The sequence below is a fragment of the Coffea arabica genome, chromosome 2c, assembly GCF_036785885.1.
Source record: "Coffea arabica cultivar ET-39 chromosome 2c, Coffea Arabica ET-39 HiFi, whole genome shotgun sequence".
In the NCBI taxonomy this organism is placed as follows: domain Eukaryota; kingdom Viridiplantae; phylum Streptophyta; class Magnoliopsida; order Gentianales; family Rubiaceae; genus Coffea; species Coffea arabica.
In genome coordinates, this window is record NC_092312.1 from 8,273,608 (window position 1) to 8,297,051 (window position 23,444).

The 23,444-nt window shown below is 37.3% G+C and overlaps 3 protein-coding genes across 6 annotated transcripts; 2 read left to right on the forward strand and 1 right to left on the reverse strand.

The window, feature by feature from the left end:
• The first annotated feature begins 2,231 nt into the window (after positions 1 to 2,231).
• LOC113725671 (probable aspartyl aminopeptidase) lies at positions 2,232 to 11,115 on the forward strand. 2 transcript variants are annotated; one of them, XM_027248968.2, is made up of 11 exons: positions 2,232 to 2,604; positions 2,688 to 2,775; positions 3,682 to 3,817; positions 4,390 to 4,662; positions 5,621 to 5,768; positions 6,107 to 6,346; positions 7,036 to 7,168; positions 8,261 to 8,442; positions 9,303 to 9,415; positions 9,863 to 10,513; positions 10,711 to 11,115. In XM_027248968.2, the coding sequence occupies exons 1-10, from the start codon at positions 2,386 to 2,388 to the stop codon at positions 9,969 to 9,971; spliced, it is 1,641 nt and encodes a 546-aa protein (XP_027104769.1). In that variant the 5' UTR covers positions 2,232 to 2,385; the 3' UTR covers positions 9,972 to 10,513; positions 10,711 to 11,115. The 2 variants fall into 2 exon arrangements, with proteins under 2 accessions (XP_027104769.1, XP_071930201.1); XM_072074100.1 differs by lacking the exon at positions 2,688 to 2,775 and having other exon boundaries at positions 2,250 to 2,620.
• A 2,818-nt stretch (positions 11,116 to 13,933) lies between these two features.
• On the reverse strand, positions 13,934 to 18,506 carry LOC113725672 (uncharacterized). Its single transcript, XM_027248969.2, has 5 exons — positions 18,057 to 18,506; positions 16,414 to 17,128; positions 15,640 to 16,006; positions 14,300 to 14,707; positions 13,934 to 14,180 (listed from the first exon to the last, which is right to left on the reverse strand). The coding sequence occupies exons 1-4, from the start codon at positions 18,346 to 18,348 to the stop codon at positions 14,657 to 14,659; spliced, it is 1,425 nt and encodes a 474-aa protein (XP_027104770.1). The 5' UTR covers positions 18,349 to 18,506; the 3' UTR covers positions 13,934 to 14,180; positions 14,300 to 14,656.
• A 293-nt stretch (positions 18,507 to 18,799) lies between these two features.
• LOC113725673 (nifU-like protein 4, mitochondrial) lies at positions 18,800 to 22,284 on the forward strand. Of its 3 annotated transcripts, XM_027248971.2 has the most exons (4): positions 18,800 to 19,089; positions 19,549 to 19,710; positions 21,038 to 21,520; positions 22,009 to 22,284. In XM_027248971.2, exons 1-3 carry the CDS (start codon positions 18,888 to 18,890, stop codon positions 21,499 to 21,501), a joined length of 828 nt encoding a protein of 275 aa, XP_027104772.1. In that variant the 5' UTR covers positions 18,800 to 18,887; the 3' UTR covers positions 21,502 to 21,520; positions 22,009 to 22,284. The 3 variants fall into 3 exon arrangements, with proteins under 3 accessions (XP_027104772.1, XP_027104771.1, XP_071930202.1); XM_027248970.2 differs by lacking the exon at positions 22,009 to 22,284 and having other exon boundaries at positions 18,801 to 19,089; positions 21,038 to 21,670; XM_072074101.1 differs by lacking the exon at positions 22,009 to 22,284 and having other exon boundaries at positions 18,948 to 19,089; positions 19,554 to 19,710; positions 21,038 to 21,670.
• Positions 22,285 to 23,444: the final 1,160 nt, after the last annotated feature.

The window sequence follows — 23,444 nt, forward strand, 5'->3', positions numbered from 1 at the left end:
TCTCAATTTAATTTTCCCAAACTCGAATTTGAATTCGAACTTGACGAGCTCTCAATGTAAAACTCGAACTCGATTTAAAAAAAAATAAATATAATTATTTTTTTTTAAATGCACCGTGAAGATTTTTTGGTATCATATATGAGGCTGCAAATGAATCGAGTCGAGTCGAGTTTTGACTTAATTAAAACGAGTCTTGATCTCAACTTAATTTTCCCAAACTCATTCGAATTCGAACTTAACGAGCTCTCAATGTAAAACTCGAGCTCGATTTAAAAAAAAAATAAATATAATTATTTATTTTTAAAAAAATATATAAAATAATAATTTTTCTTAACATATAATAAAATATTAGGGATATATATGTAATTTTATTATTAAAATAATATATATATATCTTTACTATACTAAAAGCGCCAGTTGGCTTAGCTACAGTGAAAATGGGCCGGTTATAGCGTGATTTGTGTGAGTTTGAGGGGCAGTTTGGTCTTTTGCCATTCAGTGGTGGTGGCTTTGCTGGAAATTTCCTGCTATCCGCGTGGCTTTGTTATGGGCACTGAATAGGGAGCCGCCGAATACACCAGCTACGCCTAACATGTGAAATGAGAAATTCCATTTCAACGAAAATTTTGCCACTTTGGATACATTGAGCCCAACAGAGATAGAGAGAGCGAGAGATGGTCCTGCACTCGTGGCATCTACCTTTGACTTTGATTTTCAAACCCTCATCTTACCTTTTAAACATTTTCAGTATAGATTGTAGAAGAAACAACTTACCATGTTGGACGAAATTCGTACTCATTTTTCGTAGCCATTTTGTTGACAATATTAATAAAACTCAAACCCATTGTTATAATGGCTCGATACTAGAGGTGACAAATCAACCCACCTAATTAAATTTACCTATACCCGTCCATGAATAGATGGTATAAGTTCAAAATTTTTGAATTAATTTTTATAGTACTTAGTTCAAATTTTTATATTCTTATTATTCAATTATTAAATAATAGATAAATTTGTAACATAGAGTATAAATGAAAAAAAATTGATAATTAAATTTATTGAACATTATAAATAAATATTTAAAACTAATAATGGGTACAAAGAGTGGTATAAATTGATAACTTGTTTTGCAAAAATAAATTTAAATGAGTTTACCAAAAGTTAAAATAAATAAGTTGTAAATGGGTAATTGAGTTATACAATTCATTTTTTGACTTACCCATTTATATCTATCTAATTAAATGGGTATAAATGAGTTAATTTACTTATACCCATTACCCATTTTATCCAACCCAAATTCGTACTCATTTTTCGTAGCCATTTTGTTGACAATATTAATAAAACTCAAACCAATTGTTATAATGGCTCGATACTAGAGGTGACAAATCAACCCACCTAATTAAATTTACCTATACCCGTCCATGAATAGATGGTATAAGTTCAAAATTTTTGAATTAAATTTTTGAATTAATTTTTATAGTACTTCGTTCAAATTTTTATATTCTTATTATTCAATTATTAAATAATAGATAATTTTGTAACATAGAGTATAAATGAAAAAAAATTGGTAATTAAATTTATTGAACATTATAAATAAATATTTAAAACTAATAATGGATACAAAGAGTGGTATAAATTGATAACTTGTTTTGCAAAAATAAATTTAAATGAGTTTACCAAAAGTTAAAATAAATAAGTTGTAAATGGGTAATTGAGTTACCCAATTCATTTTTTGACTTACTCATTTATACCTATCTAATTAAATGGGTATAAATGAGTTAATTCACTTATACCCATTACCCATTTTATCCAACCCAAACCCACCCAAGTCACCCATTTCAACACCTCTACTCCATACTTTATAATCAAGCCCAACATTTTTGTTTTCCCACTTTAGCTTTCTTGCTTTGTTTTACCTTGAGAAGCAAGAATTTTCATGATAAACTGAATTTGTTCTTCACTACGATTTCCCTTCTGTTCCAACAAAGGAACGTTTAACTTAAAATAAATATTTCAACCAGGGGAAAAAAAAACCAGTTTAAAAACAACTGCATATAACGGTTGATATATACATACACTGATACATCTATACCTTCTATACAAAATGACTTTCTAATTATCAAATGCAATCATATTACCAATTATCATCGTTTAACCTACTCCATAAAATTAAATTAAATTAACACAAGTTAGGGCAACCTCGCGCGTAGCGCGAGGCCTAAAAAACTAGTATTCAGAAAGATGGGAATTCGAATGTGGTTTCTCCTAAACTGTCTCCTTCCACTTATCATCCCTGTCGTTGAGAAGGTATGGTAGAGAAAACCGACGTTAGTCCCATAGCTGTATAGCAGCCCCGACGGAGGAACCAAACGACTCTTCCCCCTCATGCCGACTGCAGCCGCAATTGCTCGTTTCCAAGTCCAAGTTCTCCATCCATCCCCTTTCTTCAAACCATCAACCCTCTTCTCAAAATTCCCTCGCTCTTCTCTGCCAATTCCCTCCACACTCAAGCGCAGCAACACTCGCTTCCGTCGACTGTCCTCTCTCACTCCACCTCTCTGCTCCAGCTCCTCCCACTCATCCTCCGCCGGCGGCTCCCTCGAGGTCACTTTTACCTGCCGTATTCTTTCTGATCCTTCTATCATGTGTTCAATTATTTATGTTGATTTACTCAATCCCAATGGCAGAGTCATTCCAGTAGCGAATCGGGTGGGTCAGTAGTTGGTGATTTATTGGATTATCTCAACGAGTCCTGGACTCAATTTCATGCCACTGGTATATTCAATAAGCAACCTATTAACGAGCCTCCTGCAATTTGCTTATATTTAGTTACAGCTCAAGTTTTCAAATTTATTTTTAGTTACATCGAAGTAATTAACGTGCGTAGCATTGACTAGTCTTCAGAGTTCGAATCTTTGGGGACTTATGTTGATATTTAGTGCTTTTTCTAAAAAGTAAAGCATCAATACTGAACAAGTTTACTTGAATAACGTGCTAGTATTGTGTCTGGATACATAGAAATTTTCTTTAGATAGAGGCTCGGCATTAAGTAGCAATTTTTAGGTCGGAGGAAAAAGCATAGAGAATTATACTAGACCTCAATGACAAGTCCAATTAGCCTAGAAAATGTTATATGGTGGGAGAAAGAATGAACGTTGGAGAATTAGGCCATTGGAACACTACTGAAGGATGGTTTGGTAAATGCTATGGCCAGTGAGGTTAGAACATGCAACCAAATTGTTCTAAAAAAGAAGTGATGAATGACTAGGCTTTCTCTTTTGATACAAGAATGAGAATATTTTCTTGGTGGGAAGGTTGCTGCTAGAGCATAAAACAGCAGCACCTTCGCTTGCTGCTGTTCTGGTTTTCCTTTTTGCCCTCATCGATTGGTGCATTGCAGTTGGACAAATAGATTTTGATCTACCTATCTGCCAAACAAATGTTGATTCAAAACTATATGAAGGAAAAGTTAGAGCTAAGAAAATTTCCCTAAGTGAATACAGATGAGGAATTCATTGTGAAGTTCTTTACTACACAACTGACATGCTTTTGACTCTATACCTACAAAGCATAAGTAAGAGCACATCGAGATTTGAATTCTTACATATGCTATATGCAACATATGATAGAAGACAGTCTGAAGCAAAACTTGTTTTAACTTGCTATTTACCCTTTTGGCAGCTGAAGCAAAACGGCAACTACTTGCTGCTGGATTTCATCTTCTAAATGAGAATGATGAGTGGGACTTGAAGCCTGGTGGGCGCTACTTTTTTACCCGGAATATGTCCTCTTTGGTTGCATTTGCCATTGGGGAAAAGTGAGTGAAAATTTGCTACAATTTGATGTGATGTGACATTACATAATAAATTTAAATAGATTTCAATCTTTTTCTTTATTGCAATAAATTAGTGGATTTCAACTTGTAAATGACAATGTGGGACTTGAACTTTTTTAGCTGGATTATGTTCTCTCTGGTTGCATTTGGCATTGGGGAAAGTTAGTGAACACTCGCTACAATTTGAGATGATCATGCATTACTTAATATTTAAGTAATTTTTTTAACTCTTTCTTTATCACAATGAATGTTTCATATGATAATTCGATAAAGTAAGGATAACCAGTAATTTTAGTATATGTTGCATTTATTCAAAAAAAGGAGGTATGATGCATAGAATCTACCGTTTTTTTAAAATTTCTTTCTAGATAGTACATTTTCCGTTTGCCTTATTTAGATCCAACTAGCCATATTTGTTTCTTTCCAGTGCAAAGAAGTACCTTTACTCACTTATCAGTGGTTCTTCTAAAGATTTAAACCAGCAGGATATGGCCTTGAAAATCTTTGCTTCCATTTCTTCGCTCAACAATGCAGTTTATAAAAATATGTTGCAGGTATTCCAATGGGAACGGTTTTCATATAATTGCTGCTCACACTGACAGTCCATGTCTCAAACTGAAGCCAAATTCTGCCTCAAGCAAATCCGGCTATCTTATGGTTAATGTGCAAACTTATGGCAGCGGTCTATGGCATACTTGGTTTGATAGAGACCTAAGTGTTGCTGGAAGGGTCATCGTTAGAGCTGACAATGGCTGTTTTCTGCATAAGCTTGTTAAAATTAAAAGACCTATTCTACGAGTGCCTACATTAGCCATTCATCTTGACCGGTTTGTCATAGTTCATAAAACTGTTAATGGATATTTTTTGTACACATACACACACGGTCTCTCTGTCTCTCTCTCATTTTAAATGAATGTTTACAAAAGTTTACTTTGGTTTCTGGGGGTTGAGTAGCTATTTGAAATGTTTATGTGCTTTGCATAGTTATAAGATTTAGAATCACTCATTAAGTCTGGGATTAATTGAAGTTTAATATTCACCTCAGTATCAAATCATGCTGTGTATTTTATTACCTTTGGATTAGAGTGCGGAATGTGATTTTAATGAGCTTTGGCATGTAAAACTTCTCTCTTTGTTATAGCAATAACTTTGGCATTCATTACTGGCTTTTGAGGACGATATATTCTCTATATATTCTCTAACCTGTAATTTACATGAAACTTATGGATATTAGTGTTTTATAACATTTGATTATGTCACATACATGAATTTCATCCTGCAATAGGAAGCATCCATAATAGCTCATGTAAACTAGTAAAACAATATATGGATAAATCTATCAAAAATAAGAAAGAAATTCTCATAATTTATTCTAGTGATATCTTACTCTTTTGGCAAAACCAGTGACTAATTTTAATTTTGCTGTTGTACAAAGCTCTTGGTTCAATTTCACAGGTAATGGGCAATTTCACAAATTAGTTGGTGCACATTCCATGATGCATTGTTGTGTGCTGTGTACTTCATGGAAAAAGAAACTAGTTCCATATGTCATGTATCATAAATGCAAAGTCTTAGCTTTTTTGTGGAGCCTCTGTCTTAATTGTTTTGTAGGCTAGCATAAATGTATCCAGTTGAAGTTTGTAGGGCCTTTTTCATAGTTCACTGTCTCATCATATGACAATCATATTACAAAGTCTTAGTCCTTTTGTGATGTTTTGCTTGCTCATTTTTAAGCATTTTGCTCATATTTGGTTTATTATGTTTTTGGATTTTTTGGTTCATTAGTACAGTGAACAAGGATGGGTTTAAGCCCAACCTTGAGACACATCTCATTCCACTATTGGCAAAAAAAGTGGATAATGCATCTGCTGAGACCAAAGATAAAATTAATATGCCATCTTCAAAAGATGCTCACCATCAACAGCTACTGCAGGTAACTCTTTGTTTGCTGGCTATATTGAATATTTGCTTGGCTACTTTCAGCAGCAAGAGGCGCCTACACTGTTTAAAAGACTTTTAGGAGAAACCCTGGATTATGAAAAAAATGAAATTCTGTTGCAAATCTTTTATTGTAAAACCTCATTTTTTTTCCCCAAATGCTTACTGTCATTAGAACCAGCATGCAAATTTCCTTCTTATAACTCTTAGGCTTCCTCTAATGCAAATAAAATGTCCTGATTTAGGAGAAGGATGACTTAAATTCTAGGTAAGTTTGTGGTGCTTGTGGATGTTAAATTTTTATTGTTTCTTTTACATTTCTGTCATTTACAGATCTTGTCAGATGAGCTGGCCTGTAACATTGATGACATCATTAGTATTGAGTTGAATGTTTGTGATACTCAACCTAGCTGTCTTGGAGGTGTGAACAATGAGTTCATATTTTCTGGAAGACTGGATAATCTTGCTTCAAGCTTTTGTGCACTGCGAGCTCTTGTTGATTCTTGTGCGTCACCCAAAGATTTGTCAGATGAGCGTGCGATTCGTATGGTTGCTCTTTTTGATAATGAAGAGGTATTGCCTTGTGTAGCAATAATGGGAGATGTAATTTCCCGAGTTTGTTCTTATATTTGGCTACTCTGAGGCATTATTCTGAAAGTTGAATTACTATCTTTGAGCACATTTATCTTTTGTGCACTATATACACAATTCATATGCCCTAGACTCGCAGGTAGATTGCATGATCTCTTCTTCTTCAAGTCTATGGATTTGTCTATTATGTACACGTTTGAGACTCTAAGCTTCTTGCAGTGTTCATGAAATTGAGTCAGACTTTATAACAGTTTGCTGACTACATATTTGCTTTAACTCGCCTAATTTCATGTGGCCGCTGCTGTCATTTCTGATGTCATCACCTAACCACAAACTATGATATTACTGGTTTAGCACAGATGATGATACATTTTCTGTTTATCTTTCCTGCCTAATTAGAGAAATGAGTGATTGACTGCAACTGGTGCTACTTGCAATTAATATGTGAATGTATTTGTTGTTACCCAATCCCAATTTTCCTGTTACTCAGTTGTTCCATTTTGTTAATTAATTATCATGTTGCTTGTGTAATGCTTCAGCGCAACTCGTCATGTGCACTTCACTTGATCTTTGAATTTCATGGAAGGGCCCACATGTACAAATTCTTCATCTTTTTTCCAGCTATTTTTTAAGAGAGTGGATTTTAATGTTGACTAGTTTGTGCTCTGTAGGTGGGCTCAGATTCATATCAGGGAGCTGGTGCACCAACTATGTTTGAAGCCATGAGACGAATAACTGATTGTTTAGATCTCCACTCTGTTAGAGAAAGCAGTTTTGCACGTGCAATTCGCTGTTCCTTTTTGGGTACATTTCCATTCGGTTTAGCTCATGCCTGTTTTGCTGCAGATGTCTCTTTCTTCGGCATATAATCTGATTTTACTCGAATCTTTCAGATTAATTTCTTGAATCAAGCTTTGAGCCTCTTGCCAATCCATTTCTGGCCAAAAATGTTGAAGCATTTTAGAAATTAAGAGAATGACTAACTGCTTGATGTCCCTGTGCAGCATCATAAATAGATATATACACAATGCAATAGTGGTACTGTAGATGTAGCATCAGAGGACAATACGTGTTACTGTTTCCCTTTGGAGCTTCTGAAGGGATGTCCATCTATTACTGTTTCACTGATATGGTGCAGTGTACCTGTACGTGTACCGTCAGTGTCCATTTGGTTCATGGGATGACATAGGATAGAATTATTGATCCCATGCGGTACCTTGTTTGGTTGCTTTCTTACACAGGAACCAATCTTCCCATTTAACCAAATTACTCCCTAGCTCAGGGGATAAAATAACCCTGTTGACATTTCGAATTCATTTGGTAACTATTGAATCAATTTATGGTTAGCGGACATAATGTTGCAATTTCCATTGGATGTACCATGAATAATCTATTACTAACCAAACTTCAGAAAATGTTAGTTGAGGTGAAAAATCCAAGGATGAGTTATCTCGGTAAAATTTATCCTGGTATGACTTGGCCAATTCATTCCATCCGCGAACAAATTGGGCCCTGACAGAATGGTATGCTTCATTGACTAGTGTGCTAGCATGCAATTGGTGTTTAATGTGCATGCTTTAACTTTACTTCCTTGCTTAGGAAGGGATACATTTAGCCTCTTAAACATGGACTTTTTTTGGGGGTTCTTTTTGTCAAGTCTTATGAAAAATTAAAAATTGTGTAGCATTTAAACTGAAAATTTTTGAAATTAAAAGAAGCTAGCCGTAATTGGTGACTCGAAGAATGCTGTCTCATTTACTTGTCTTTGAAAATTAAAAAGGTAACGAGGAAATATATAAGCATTTTAAAATCTTTGCAGCTTTTGATACAATCAAATTTTCTCCCTGTTGATAATTAAATTTCGAACTCAGACAAGCCTTCTGTCTTTTGTGCTAGTATCTGCTGACATGGCTCATGGAGTTCATCCAAATTTTATGGACAAGCATGAAGAGCACCACCGTCCAGAACTGCAAAAGGGACTAGTTATCAAGCATAACGCCAACCAACGCTATGCTACAAGTGGAGTTACAGCATTTCTTTTTAAAGAAGTTGCAAAAATGAATAACCTTCCAACTCAGGTGAACGCGGTGATCAATACTGAAGGAAGATTATGAGCACACACTGAAGTTTCTGATTTACTTCTGCCTTTTCAAAATTTGTTCTTTTTGTGATGGTAAAAATAAATTTCCACCCTGTATCTGTTTTGGTACTGGAGCGCAATTACATGCTGGACTAAATAGATGATGTCTCACTCTTTGGACATCTGCAACGCTAGTTGTGGTACAAGAGATGCAGAAAATGAATGGAAATGTATATGGCTAACAGAATGAAAAGAAATAGAGTATGAATTGTTGATTTTCTTGGAGTTTTTTCAGAAAAGGTGTTATGGAAGGGTGCCTTTTTCAAGTTGCTAAGATATGATAGATAGCTTCATTTGGCAGATTTAACAGATCCTACTTTGAATTACGGTCTTATTTTAACTTTTATTTGATGGCCTTTGCTCATCAGATACCAGTTGTTTTGTTAATGATATTACAGACAATGAAGTGTTTTAAGTTGCTCAAACAAAAGTAATCTATACGCTAGTAGCCCACAAACTCTACATTCTTATGTAATTGTCTGAATCTTTTTCTAATGTGCAAAACATGTTGCCCCGCCTTGACCATTGATGCAACTATCCGTTTTTCTCATTTTTATTTACCAAACAGGCTTTCTTTTCCTTGTCATTTTCCTTCCACCCCTTGATTTTGTTTGTCCCTGCTGTATGGAAATTATACCTTATATGTATCGTGTGGGCTTGTTGGATAATTTTGCTGCAAATTATTGTTTTATTTGTAAAATTTACTATGTGATTTCAGTGATCACCTTCTTCATTTCTTTCTGGACATTGATATCAGTGCTGAAACTAATTGAGTATCTCTGTTCCATCACTTCATAGGAATTTGTGGTGAGAAATGATATGGGCTGTGGATCCACTATTGGTCCTATACTTGCTTCAGGTGTTGGAATTCGCACTGTTGATTGTGGCATTGCTCAGTTATCCATGCACAGGTAGCAAAGCTAATTATTTAATTTGTGCAATAGCTTTAGACACGAAATGCAAGTCTTCATATAGTTTGCTTGAATGTGCAAAGGAAACGAAACTATTTGAGAAGTCTAAGAAGCGAAATTTCATTAACTCCGTATTGTATTCATTGTCAGTATCTAGAATTATCATGCCAAAAGCAAAGATGCATTATTTCATGCATTGGTGATGGGGATTGCACCATGTCCTACAAGATGACTTATATGATAGCTGGATGATTAATTTCAGTCTCATGGCATGGAATTGAGTGCACTCTTTGGTAGTATCCTATAATGTGACGATTCCAACCCTTTTCATCTTATGAGCTTCATGAAAATCTTGGTATAATTGATTTGGCCTCATGCATATCCATTAGGTGGAAAAGTGGTTTCTAATAGTTGTTTGTGATTTTTGTCTCCCTGTAATTCATGCAGTGTTAGAGAGATATGTGGGAAGGAAGATGTGGACTTTGCATACAAGCACTTTAGGGCGTTTTACCAGACATTCTCTAGCATTGACAGGAAGCTGAATGTCGATAAGTAGCCTGGTGGGGGTTGCTGCACTTTTTCCTTATTTGTCTCTTACCAGAGAGAGAGAGAGTGTGTGTGTGTGTGTGTGATTGAATTTTCTTGAAAAGTAAATGCTTTCTGAAAAGAGATTATAGCTACATAAACTTCATAGTTCCGCATGAAAGGAAACTGCTATTGTAAGAAGGATGGACAGATGACTCCAATTGACAAAGTAGGTAATGTGTGGGGTAGTAAATACTACTCCCAAGCAGGCAGAACGGGTGAAAGACATCACTAAACTCTTCTGGAAAGGAACGGACCCATTCAAATTTTCTTCTGTTCAGAGTTCTTGGAGTTCCTTTTATTTGTGGAAGAACTTGTCCCAGCATTATTTTCAGCCCCAGTTTGGGGACTGGGATTATCAGCTTCACGGCATAGCTTCATCTCCTCGTGTAAAAGCTCGTTCTCCTGCCTGAGCTCTTTGGCTTTCTTCCTCAGCTTCTCATTCTCAAGCATGATGCGGCAGTTCTCCCAGAAGAGATTAGCATTTTCTTTTTCCATGATGAACTGATAAAGGTATGTGCAGAACAATAATAGTTAAAGAGCAAATTAGATAGAAGGGGCTAAAAAAAGAAAAAGGTAAAAGGAAAATTCTTGTAATAGGGGAAGAAAGCAGAGAAGTGAAAGTTTTTATTGCTAATCAGATGCATATGTTCTTTATTTCTGTCAAAATTTTACGTGTAGAAAATATTGAAAATCTATATGTTTCACAGGTTGAAGACTACAGTGAGATAACGGCACAACATGATTCAGTCTCTATCAGATAACTTGGTGAGTAATGCAATGAAACAGTTAAATATCTGCCAGAAAATGCTATGGGAAGAAAATGGATAGAATGAATGTGTCGCATCCTTTGCTCTTTTTGTTATCAACAAAATGCTGAAGTAAGAGGAGGAGGCAATGATTACTACTCTTTATCAGCACATATGATAAAATAACATGGCAAGAAATGTACAGTGATGACATTTTCTGGGAAGTTGGGTTCCAAGGGGAACAACTTCTTACCGTGTATTTGAGCTAGATTGCAGTGGATGAGGTGGTGTTAAAGGTAATTATGCTTTATATGATCTTGGACATCGTAATGAGGAGGCTTGGTACAAATTTGCGTTGGTAGCTCATCATATCCCTCTATTTATACCAAATGGAATGCAAAAAACTTCAAGAAGATCCATCTCTCGCAAAACAACAGTCACCTACCTGTAAAGCCCCAGTTTTGCACTTTTGATGCAAGGGGAATGTGTTAGGATGGACATTAGTCGTGACATCAAATTGAGGAATAATTATATGTTTTTTCATATCTGGAAGATATTCTGCTTTAAATAGCATCACACGTGAGACTTGCATTTAGGCAATGATTGTGAACTCCTGAGAAGAGCAAATTCGGGGAAAGAAACAAAAAGACACTTGGGACGTAGTTGGGCAGGCAAGAAATTATTGTTAGAATGAACGATGGAAAACGGCAAATTCTGCTGTTTTTGGGCGGAAGAAAAACATGTAGAAGCAAGGAGTTGAGGGCAGGGGACAGCTGAAGAGAGCATCTTTTTGTGTTTGGGGGTAATTCATGAAATAAAGCCGAGGGCAAAGTGGGCTGGAGTTGATGAGAATTATGTCCACAAGCGACCAAATTAGTCACGCTTTCTCGGCCATTATCACGCCATTTTTGCCGAGGTGCCAAGAATTAAGAGAGAAGCCAAAACGGGTAAATTCAGATCCCATGGGCTGAATTATCTTTAATGCGAATGGATTTAAAAAATCTTTATCTTATGACCGACCCATAGCAATTACGCACATATTTTTAATCTTTTTTTTTTTAATTTTCTTTCGCATACGTCACAACACAAAAAGTGCTGTAATAATTATTTTAAATAAACTCCTATCCAAACATATTTCCTTTTTTTTGGGCCTCAAAAGGGCCTAACTTTATGTATATGGTTAGAAAAATTCTACTCAGACACTTAGAATCTTTATTTAAGTTAGGGTTAATTGTACTTTGAACCCCTGAAATATTTTTGGATTGCACTTTGCACCCTGAAGTTTTGTGAGTTCTAGCACTTTAATAATTACTTTAAACCACTCATTTTTGGCAGTACACTACACAATTTACCAGAATCAAGCAATTGAAAACAGACTACACTCGGCCGCGGTGATGGAGCTATTAAAAGACGATTTCATCCCTTCATTTTTTGTGTCCCCAAAATGCCCTTGTCACCAGGTCAGAGGGAAACGTGATTTATGGCCGGTGAAAGTCCATTACATTTTTTTTTTAATCAGAAAGTCGTCGTCGCATGGTTCTTTCTTGCCTCTCAAGCACACGCACGAGAAAGTAGAAATCCAAGCAAAGTTATGCAATCTCTTTCTCCAAACTAACTACTATAACTGTATGCTTGACTATTACGGCTACCAAGCCACCATTCTAAGGCAAAATCGATGAAAATTTTTCGCCAAATTGGAGGCATCCTATCATATCTTAACCAACAAATACCACAGTAGGATTGTCGATTACTTAGCTCCTTGACTAAAAATTTAAGACACCGCAAAATTTGGGCACCCAAATAGCGGATGTGAATAGAACTTAGAAGAAGTAGGATCAAATCCTACTACGGCTTAATTCATCCAGGAACGAGAGGAAACCTGCGTTAATTCATCCAGGCACAGATTCTCGAAAATTCTACAAGCACCATGGATGGGTGCAAATAACAGCCAAAAATGTTGAAAAACTTTCAGATTTGAGGCGGCTTTGGACCAAGTACTACTCATACGGTCCAAGAGTTCAGAAGAGGAGTGATGTTGATGAAGCCTTGGCGAACGGAGGAGAAGAGGCGATCGATGGAGTGATTGAAGGTAGAATCCTACTGTCGAGGGAGAAGGAGAGTTCTAATGAAAAAGTGTGAAATGGAAAGTGAATTCCAGGACGCCTACAGGATATATTTGGAAGTTCACTTCAACAGGGAGGACGTATTGGGCACGTCGCTATTTTTTTCCACCGGAGTCGATTCACTTAAAAATTTTACTACAAATTAATAGTTCAAGGTAGCTAAATGCTAAATTCTGTAAAGTTTAGAGTGCGAAGTACAATTCAAAAATAGTTCAGCAGTACAAAGTGTAATTAACCTGTTAGAACTTTTTTTTTTTTTTCAACCTTCCATCTTTTTTAACACATTTCCTATCTCCAATTATCAGGTCCAAAATTCAAACCCCCTACATTCTCCCAGTCCTTTTTCTATCTCCAATTGTTAGACCAAAAATTTGAACTCTGAATTTGAAAACAAGAAAAACTCTAAGAACCGATTTAAAATTTGAATCCTAAAACTAATAACAAAAAGGACTCCAAAAACCCTTCTCTAACCTTATTTCACAAAATGGTATAATCAATAAATTTTTTTTTTTTTGCCTCCCACCCATTCCCATAATCTTCCCACTCCCAATTGCCAGTCCAAGATTCGAGCCTTGAAACTGGCAAGGGAGAGAATTCTGGAACCCTTTCCTAACTATTGAACCAACGTCATTAATTACAAAAGGGTCTAACTTTATGTACATGGTAAGAAAAATTTTTTTGTACATGGTAAGAAAAATTCTCCTCAACGGAACACACGTTAGTCATTATCTTAAAATACATAAATATTTGCTTATGCAGGAGGGATTTTTATCGTCAGGCTCATCGCTTCGTATACAAGTTGGCGTAGTGTAGCGCTTTATAAATTGCACAAGCTTTATAATAGCTAGTCATTATTCTTGAAATGCTGCGGGTTTATAGCACTTGCATTCCGCAATGTCGTGGCCTGGGAAAGGAAAAATACGATGCGGGCACGTAAGCTATTAAGCCCCGTATACCGTACAAACCATAATTAGAATCATAAAAAATGGACTCAAAGCAAACCACCATGAAAACAGACAATAAGAACAATACTAGCCCACATGGTATTTCGACACATAATAAACATGCAAGTATAGGTTAGAATAATCATAAAAATTAGTAAATCATGGTTACAAAAGGAAATATCTGTACAACACATGCCACCAATGTTTCATGTGAACATTTTACAGGAAAAAACTTCAAGTGACCAGAGCTTTGAACAAATCCAGTTGGCCTGCACCTACAGCTTCCAAAGGCCACCGCAAGTGGCGAGGTACTCAGTCAGCCCTCCTTTTTCCACTTCTAGATCACCTCCAGGGTTCAATGGTGCTGAAACACAATCAGGAAAAATAAATATCTTAATACGTGAGAGAAGCATCAAGTCCACCCGTGAAGCACGACCTATTATAACTCATAGGCCGTACGAGGAACAATTATTCTGACAATACCTTCTCCCGACCAAGCAGAAGTTTTGACAGCTCCGACAGTTCTTTTCCTATATTCATTCTTCATCATCATCATTATCATCAATGGCAAAGCAGAGCTCAAGAGCACATCGAAATGACGCATTTGCCAAACCCAAACCACTGAGCCTCATTAATCATCAACGAAGCTCCATAAAACCGAGACTCCTGCAATGGATCAAACAGGGGAAACTCGAGGGTTGACCTGTCCAATCCATTGTGCCTCGGTTGCCTATGCCTGCATCCTTGTCAGAAGCACTAAAAAGGTACTGCTCCAGCAGCCTCCTTGAACTACTCCACACTCAAATACTTCTGACAAGGTGCAGGCATGGCCCATGCCCCTTAACGGGGCCGGGCTAATCCAAAAGAAGCATCAGGTTGCTGTTGATGAGACTGCAAGGAGAATTGGGTAACATAAGACTGGGTAACATAAGACTTGTCCAAAGAAGAATTGGGTAACATAAGACTTTTCTACATTGAGCATCATTATAAAAGCAAGCAGATAAGCAGAATACACCAGGCAGAAGCTGATTATAAAATGAATACAGCAGTCTTTCAATACACAAATACAATAATACAGGAAAAAGGATCTGCAAGTTTTGTATGGAATGGCACAAGATATCACAACCACCAAAACATACAATTTCATGTGCATATAGTCCTGTCCAACATGTTGAGCAAGTCACAAGAAGACAAAAATTTTTTCATAACTACTTTTGGCAAAAAGCCTTTTCCAAAGAAGTGAAGCTGCAACTTTTATTTATAATGCAAGCCAAAACAGCAAATTACTTGATGCAGCTAAATAACCATAAGCTACATCACAAATTTAACTAGCAAGTTAATGATACGAACCACCCAAACACAATGTACACCCAAACGTATCCACTGATCAACCTTAAGCACTTTACTATAAAATAAATGGAGTTGAAAATTAGCATTTACTAGTCCAAAAAGAAATGAAAATGGAATAGCACCATACCTATATCCATCTAACATGGATCTGTTTTAGGTAACACCCCTGTATCCGTTTACAAAGATTCTTGATAGCTGAGAATCTACACTTACACTCACCAGCAGACCAACACAAGGGGTAAAAGCAAAACTGAGCATGAATAAGCTAAAAATCCAGCTCACATCATTTTCACTCTCAGTAACACAAACATGACCCAGAATAAAAATTCTCCAACACCCACAGATCGCTCAGACCAAACTTTCTGTCAACTTATTTTTTGAGTTACAACAACCCCTAGAAGCAACTACTACATTAAAGGACTTCTCAAGGCCCCTATCTACTTGGGAAGGTTGGAAAAGACAGGCAGCTATACCTGAGCAAAGGATTGGTGAACCTGTTCGTGAGGATGAATGAATGCCATCCCAGGATGCTGGCAAGGATATTGTGCAGTGTGTAAGTATAGACCTGAATTAGAACGCGCACCAACATGATTTGGGCTGAAGGGAGGAATCAATGTCTCCGGAGGACCATAAGTAATAGCAGGAGTTGATGGTGCAGTCCACGGTCCAGGTAGGTGTTGGGGAAGTGGCCGTGGTTGGTGTTCACTCGATATTGATGGCCTAGGAGCTGAGCCAAGTTGTGGGAATTCGGTATTGTAATTTAGTGCAGGTGTGTACAGAGGCTGAATGGTGTATCCTCCTCCACTAAATCCAAACCCAGGATCAAACCTTTGCATGTACCTAACAGAAAAAAAATGATTTCATTATAATTACTTTAAACCCATTTGAAGATAAGCCATAGCTGCCAAGACAACACATAATCGGCACATCAACTCTTTATCATTTTTAGTCTGAAGGACCACGCATATCGAAAACCATGATTACAATTGAACACGCTTGTTGTATTTCAGGACAGAAACTAGGGAACAAAATCATAAGGTAAAACTTATTTCAAATGCTGCCTACTCTAGCACGCTCATAAGGACATGTTAACTGGAAGAACTAAGATAACTGAAACCACTGCTCATACAGTGTGCAAATAATTATCGCTGCTTATAATTTCCAACAACAAACTCGACATGGAAAAATCCATTACTAATGGCAGAAAAGAATAGAGCTGCAAACAAAAGTGGAGAATGAATATATACCTATCGTAACTCCTATCATAGTCAGGATCCTTGCGATCAACTTCACGATCCCGAAAGATGGCCACCCTATTAGTAGTTTTAGATCTACCAGCTGGCTCCTTTTCAGTCCTACTTCTAGCTGATCTATTACTTCCAGTCATAGAATCAATCAAACCCCTACTGACATTTAGATCAGGCTGCCCGTCTCCTGGAACAGATTTCTCTTCTGTCTTCGATACTCCACGTAAAACATGCTGAGAAAAATCTTGTGTCCTAGGTTCACTTTCTCCTCTACCACTAGCACCTGCGCTCAAGCTATTCGAGTTGAATATCCGTGCTCGAGCCCTGTTATATTCTTCTTTTCTTTCCTCTACACTCTTCAAACTATTGCTCTTTGACATATGAGAATTTGAACCACTCGCAATTTGGGACCCTTTCTGTGGCCTCTGTTTGATTGCAACCTTAACGACCCCAGTGTCTTCTGAAGGCAGATTTACAGGAATGTCAGCTAAACGAATCAAAGGTATCCGACATTCAGAAGTCTTGCGTACAATGATTCTCGAGCCAGATCCATCAGGTAAATTATTGTCCAACAGAACCATTGACTGCAAAGAGTAATGTTGTGCAACACGATGGGCTGCCAAGCGTAAATATGATGTAGGGAGCTGATAGAACTCCATCTGTTGTCTGGTAGGATCGCGTATGAACTTCTCAACATCCTGCTCCATTCGAAGAACTGAAAAAAAAAAGAAGACAAAACCAGCTTTGAAAAACCAAAACAGAAAGGATAACGGAAACTCATAAACACCTTTCGAAGAACCATTTCTAATCTCTCATATCAGATACAGGACGCGAGATAATTAGCGACTCAAAATTCACATTTCTGAATGTAATCAGAGTCATTAAACTGTTCACAACAAAAAGTTGAATTAGAAAATCCCTTTCCTTACAAGCAAAGCAACCAGTCAGCACAAAGAACCCATAGCAGAGAAGAAGAGCACCTGGTGAATAGGGGCCCTAGAACACATCTACCCATGTATATTCCAAATTCTCCCGAATTTTCTAAGTACAAACAGATACAAAACCTGAATTTTCTAGACACAACACCTCTACACATCCATTATGCAATTGGTGAATACTCTAAAGGATGAAGACCACCTATTCCAAATTGTTACTTTCTTTCTATCTATTTCATTGGTAGTTTGCATTCTTTCCCTTTCAACGCTTCCAATGTCAAACAAGAGATAATTTTCAAAAAGTTGTCTCCCTTTCTTCATTCAGGACCCAACTAATAGCAATGACTCGTTTCTCCCTTTTTTTCCCATCTTTCCTTTCTCCATCATACTTAACAACCCTAACATAGGGGCATTTAATGTGAGTTACCTAAAAGACTATCTACGAATAGCCACACCTCTAGAAAATCAAAGTTCATATCTCTAAAAACTCTCGGTAATGCAAGTAACGTTAGAGAGTTAAGCTGTATCAATATTCCAATACCGACCAGGACGAGCTAATTACTACATCAAATTAGTAGAAACTTGCAAACATCCACTTGAACTTAAAAATCAAATCCAACTAAACAAATTAAACACAAAATTGCAAATTTAAAAGCATAAATAGCACTAATAAATCCATGAACAGAATAAAAAGCTAAAGAACCTCACCCGAAAGACGCTCCCGAGGGTTTTGCAAAGCCTCCCGAAGAAACTGATCCACAGAATTTATCAAATCCTCAGACACTCCCCCACCCAAATTCGCCGAAGACGCAGCTGAATCCGGCGCCAGCGCATCACCGAGCTCAGATTGATTGTTACCATTACCGTTATTATTCACAGAACTATTGGACTCCTTTTTAGCTGACGAAAGCATGAGCCGGCGCATGGTGGCGTCTAAGTCGGCAACTTCCCATGACTCAGGCGGGACACCGAGATCGGAATCCACCACAGAGCCATCCATGATGGCTTCGATGATTGAAAAGAAGATGGTAAAAACTTAGGGATCTTTTTTTTGAGAAATCATCAAAGTGAGCTGGAAATTAGGTTGCTTTCAGCCCTCAACTGAAAAAATCTGTTCAATTTCATGAGAAAAACCATAAAAGATTCGAAGATTAATGGGGAAGTTTAGGGTTTCGAAGGGAATAATAGAAAGGGGGAGGAGGAAAGAGTACAGATAGGGTTTGACGGTTGTTTTGGAAGTTTTGGTAATAGCGAAAAGATGCTTCGAAAAGCGTTTAAGAGGTGGCACGTGCCATGCACGCGCCAGTCGAATATTCATGCAATGTTTTGTACTTTAAAAAAAAAAAAATCTTAACAGGGAAGCAAAGAATAGACGCGTGGGAGGACTGAAAAGGGAGGAGGGTGTTTTGGTAAAAAGACAAAATAGAGAAGTCAAAGGCTTATAAACTGCCACAGGAAAGGTTCAGCTCAGCTTCAGCTCCAGCTCCATCTGCAACATAAATTTTTTCTGCCGGGCCGAAATTTTATCGCAGAGCTTCGATGAAGAATTTGGGAAGGTTAATGTGGCGAGCCGCTAATTATGGGAAGAGATCATTATCATCGCAAAAAGTAGCCGGAATCAATGGGCTTCGATGCTTACCCAAGCGATTCATCTATTGTTATGCTGCGGCGACGTCCAACTCCATCTTGGATTTCAATTCGTTGAAATCATCACTTTTACCTTCGACGACCCATTTCGCAGGTCAGTCCAAATTTTGAACCAAGCTCATGTATATCGGGTTGAATATTTCTTGATTATGTATTTGTTGGGAGGAATTTGAGGTTTTCGGAGATTTTATGTGCTGAGTGGATTGATTGTGAGTCTTACTTATCTGGGTTTGCTAGGTTTTAGGTCTTATGGTTACAGTCGACGGAGAGAGTATTTACACAAAAAGACTTTTGTTTTTTTTGGTCCGTGAAAAATTCTACTGAAGTTACATGGCGCTAAGTTTTCAATCCAAAATTTGTTGTTGTACTGCTTACTGTAAAATACAACAGAATTTTTTTAACTCTTCATAAACTTTAGTTTAATCCCGAAGTTAGTAATTTTTTATCAGAAAGACAAGTGAGAGAATGAAATGCGGAACTGAATTAATTCATTTGAATGTTTCATTGGTACAAGTGCACCTTTATTTTCTTGATCTAACACTGCCTCGGACAGGACAGAGGAGGACCATGTTTATTCAAACTCAAGCAACCCCTAATCCATTGTCACTGATGTTCTTTCCTGGGAAGCCTGTCATGGAAGGTGGCAGTGCTGATTTTCCTAATGCTCGTGCAGCCATGAATTCTCCGCTCGCAAAGGCTTTATTTGGTATTGATGGTGAGCTTTTCATACATACCTTTTATGATGTATCGCATGAATGCAATGTACAAGTGCATTGGAATGCTTCTGCTGCTATGCTTGATATCTGTAGTTCATGGTTCTTGTCTAAACATGACTAATGGTAGTTTTAGCCATAATTAGGTCAGGAACAATCGATCTTTCATTAAGATTAGATCTGCGATACTGTTTGATGGCATAACTTTGTCAAGGGTCCTTATCTGTTCATAGAAATTCAACCCATTGAAATCTTTTAAAGTTCACTTCACCTAGGAGATAAATATGTCATGCACTTTGATGTTCTTCCTTCTGTTGTTTTGTGTTCTTCACCTTTAACCTGGCTGCACTTGGTACATCATAGTTGAATGTAGTTGATATTCTGCTAGTATTTGCTTGATTTAACACTATCCGGGTAATGGTTTCTATTCATCTACCAGACTCATGGACTGTGATAATCTTATGTTCTGCACATGTGGTTTTGTCCTCTAGCAGATGGCTTGTCATCTCTGCACTTGTCTTCTACATAGATGAAAGACTATTGACATCTGCCTGAGTCTCAACCTGTGGTTGTATAGCTATTATAACATAAGACAAATGTTACAATTTAGTAAAGCAAATTTTGTCTTTGTTTGGACACTAGCCTTTGACTAGTAATTGTTGCACAACGAAATGCAATCTGATTTGATCAAGTCAACAGAATAAGCAAGCTGATGGAGACTAAAGAACTGAATGTAACAGTAGCAAAATAATAAACAATAAACTTTGTATTAATGATCTTTTCATGGAAGCCAGTCTTTTTCAGATCCTCAGGCCCAAGATGGAAGCCTGGAATTTCTAAATGGGCTGTATGTTCTATTCCTGGCCTGTGGTGATTCCTTACATTTGATAGCCTTGAGTAGCCCTTGGATTTTGTCTGAATAATGGATGCTTTATTTCTAAGTAATCTGCAGAGCAAGTTGCTATTAGCTAAAGGTTGGGGTGGAAAAAACCGGATTATGCTTTATGCCTTATATGTCTTATGACTTCAGTTTATGTATATGTCTCAATACAATTGGTTCATGTGATATGTCTTAAAGACAAAAGTTTTGGTGCAAGAATAACAAAAAAAACTCTTTTTTTAACCCCAAAGATTCAGTTTTCTGTATATGTTCTGTGCTTTCTGTAGCTAGTTGCAATCAATACTTGTCTTCTGTTCTCTTGAACTTGCTATATTTTATAGGCCCAATCACTGTTTGATTTTCTGTTCACTTTGGTTGGGATTTCTGTCCCAATTTATCTGTAGGCTGTTTGCTAGCCACCAGCATAATTATGTCTGTTGCTGATACAGGGATTACACGAGTCTTCTTCGGTTCTGACTTTGTAACTGTGACAAAGTTGGAGGATGCTTCTTGGGAATTTTTAAAGCCTGAAATATTTGCAGCAATCATGGACTTTTTTATGTCTGGGAAGCCACTAATCATGGATTCAAATAGTTTGGATTCCATGGACACAGCTATCCACGAAGATGATTCAGAAACTGTAGCGATGATCAAAGAACTTTTGGAGACCCGTATTCGACCAGCAGTACAAGACGATGGTGGTGATATTGAGTACAGAGGATTTGTTCCAGAAACTGGAATAGTCAGACTAAAAATGCAAGGTGCATGCAGTGGTTGCCCTAGCTCATCTGTCACTCTGAAGTCTGGCATCGAAAACATGCTGATGCACTATGTACCAGAAGTCAAAGGTGTGGAACAGGAACTTGATACTGAAGATGAAGATCCTGCACTGACTGGAGCAGCTTATGAGTAGTTGAAGTGCTAGAAATTAGGTAATAAGTGCAGAAGATTTCTTGTATTTAGCAGTTGTATGTGCCAATTTTTGCCTAGATAGTGTGAGGATTAAAATCATTTTCTTGATTTCCCATCAACATGACTTTTATATCTTCTTCTTGGAAATAACACCATTGCTTTATCTTGCTTGTCTGATCTTGACACCGTATTTAGAAGTCCAGACTTTATTAACCGCCTAAACTTGTCTGATCTTGATTGTGGCCACTCATGGTCGTCAATCCCTTCCCTGCAGCTAGGACGTAATTCTGCTTAGTGACATTTTTGATTTGTTTAAATTCAATGTGGTACCGTAGTACTGTGTCCAAGGTTCCCAGTAATGAAAACATGGGAACCAAGACAACTTACTGTGTACCTTTTATATTGCATTTCTGTTATGTTGGTTATTTCGAGAAGGATAGGAATAGGGTTTGCGAAAAAGCAATAGCAAAACGTGTGTCAGGTTGATTATGGTCTTCTTCTCGTGCAGGTTTTGTTAGGTTACACATAGAGTGGGCAGGCAGCAAAAGCAAAACTGGATTAGGTAACGCACCAGAGATGGATCAAAGGTCTAGACAATAGCTTTGGAAACCTAGTAGTGGATTCGGCTTCAATTGTGTCCTTGAAGTTTTACTTTTTCTTGTTCCTCTAGGAGTTTGTATTCTAATCTGAAGTAGGGCAAACAGATGAAGACGTCCTAGGTTGTGCATTCATTCTTCCATATACAAAGGCAAGGCCAGTAAATCAATAATACTTCTTTGGTCAATGATTCATTTCATCCATTAAATTTCACGAACTACGTTTATGCTGTTTTCAAAGACCTCTGCTCAAAATCCTAAACCCAAAAAAAGTCGTGTCAATTTATTAATTATGCCTTGGGGGTTCTTGCCAACAATACGTGTAACCTCAAAACCCAACGCATACACCGTTCCTTTTGGTATCTACTTCAGCAGGTTGCATGCGTTTTACATGCTTCTGCCAAAAAGATGACTGAATGAACAAGTGAATGGATGGAAAGTAACGTTAGGCTGTTCTCGTGATCTATAATTGTATGAAAATGTCTATGACCATTTCTGATAACGTATATGGTAATTAATTGGTTAATGTGAAAAATTTTGTGCACCATTTTAAGCAAATGGAGTTTAAAAATCGAAATTTGAATTTTTGGATGCAACTGCATAAACCAAGACAAAGGAGAAAAATGTCTTGTGTCGTCAACTCTTCACAATGTGCAACTTAACAAGCTTTTAGTGCTAAATAGTGGGATTTGCCTCACTTTCAACCAAACCCATGCCTGCGTCAGTTTTCAATGTAACTTCAATTGCTGCAACGATTTATGACCTCCCCTTGCCTTATTAAAAGCTGGCAAAAGAATGAAAAAGTGAAAATAATATATAAAGCAAAGAAGAGAGAGCGTCTTTTCTGATGTTCTTGAGTGCGGGGTGATCAGTCCAGAGAAGAGTTCAGGAGAGTGCTTACAGGAGGAAAAAAATGGTGGGGTGGTGGAGAAACAAGAGAGAAGCTAGACTATCGGTCCAACTGCTGCTGCCACTGCCACTGTGTGTTCGCTGGATAGCTGAAGAAATGACTGATTCAGTTCTTGCAGATGCCACTACTAATGCTCTTTGTCCTGGCCATTTTTTAGAAAGGCATTGAAGATGGTTCAAGAGCAATATAACTCATTGAGATGTGCTGCACGTCCTGTTATTAGCATGTAATGCTACAAGCTTTGTTCCTTCGTCTTTGATGATTTAAGCGCCCGATTCATATTGTCATTTCGCTATATTTTTTCAGTGCTTTAATGTAGCTTTTCCTTCCCTTTATGGTTTGTGAATGGATACATCAGCATATTATCTTTTACACTTTTCTGAATAACTCTGTTTGCTCCTCAGCCCATTGCTGAAGTGCATTTCTCCTGTTCCTGTT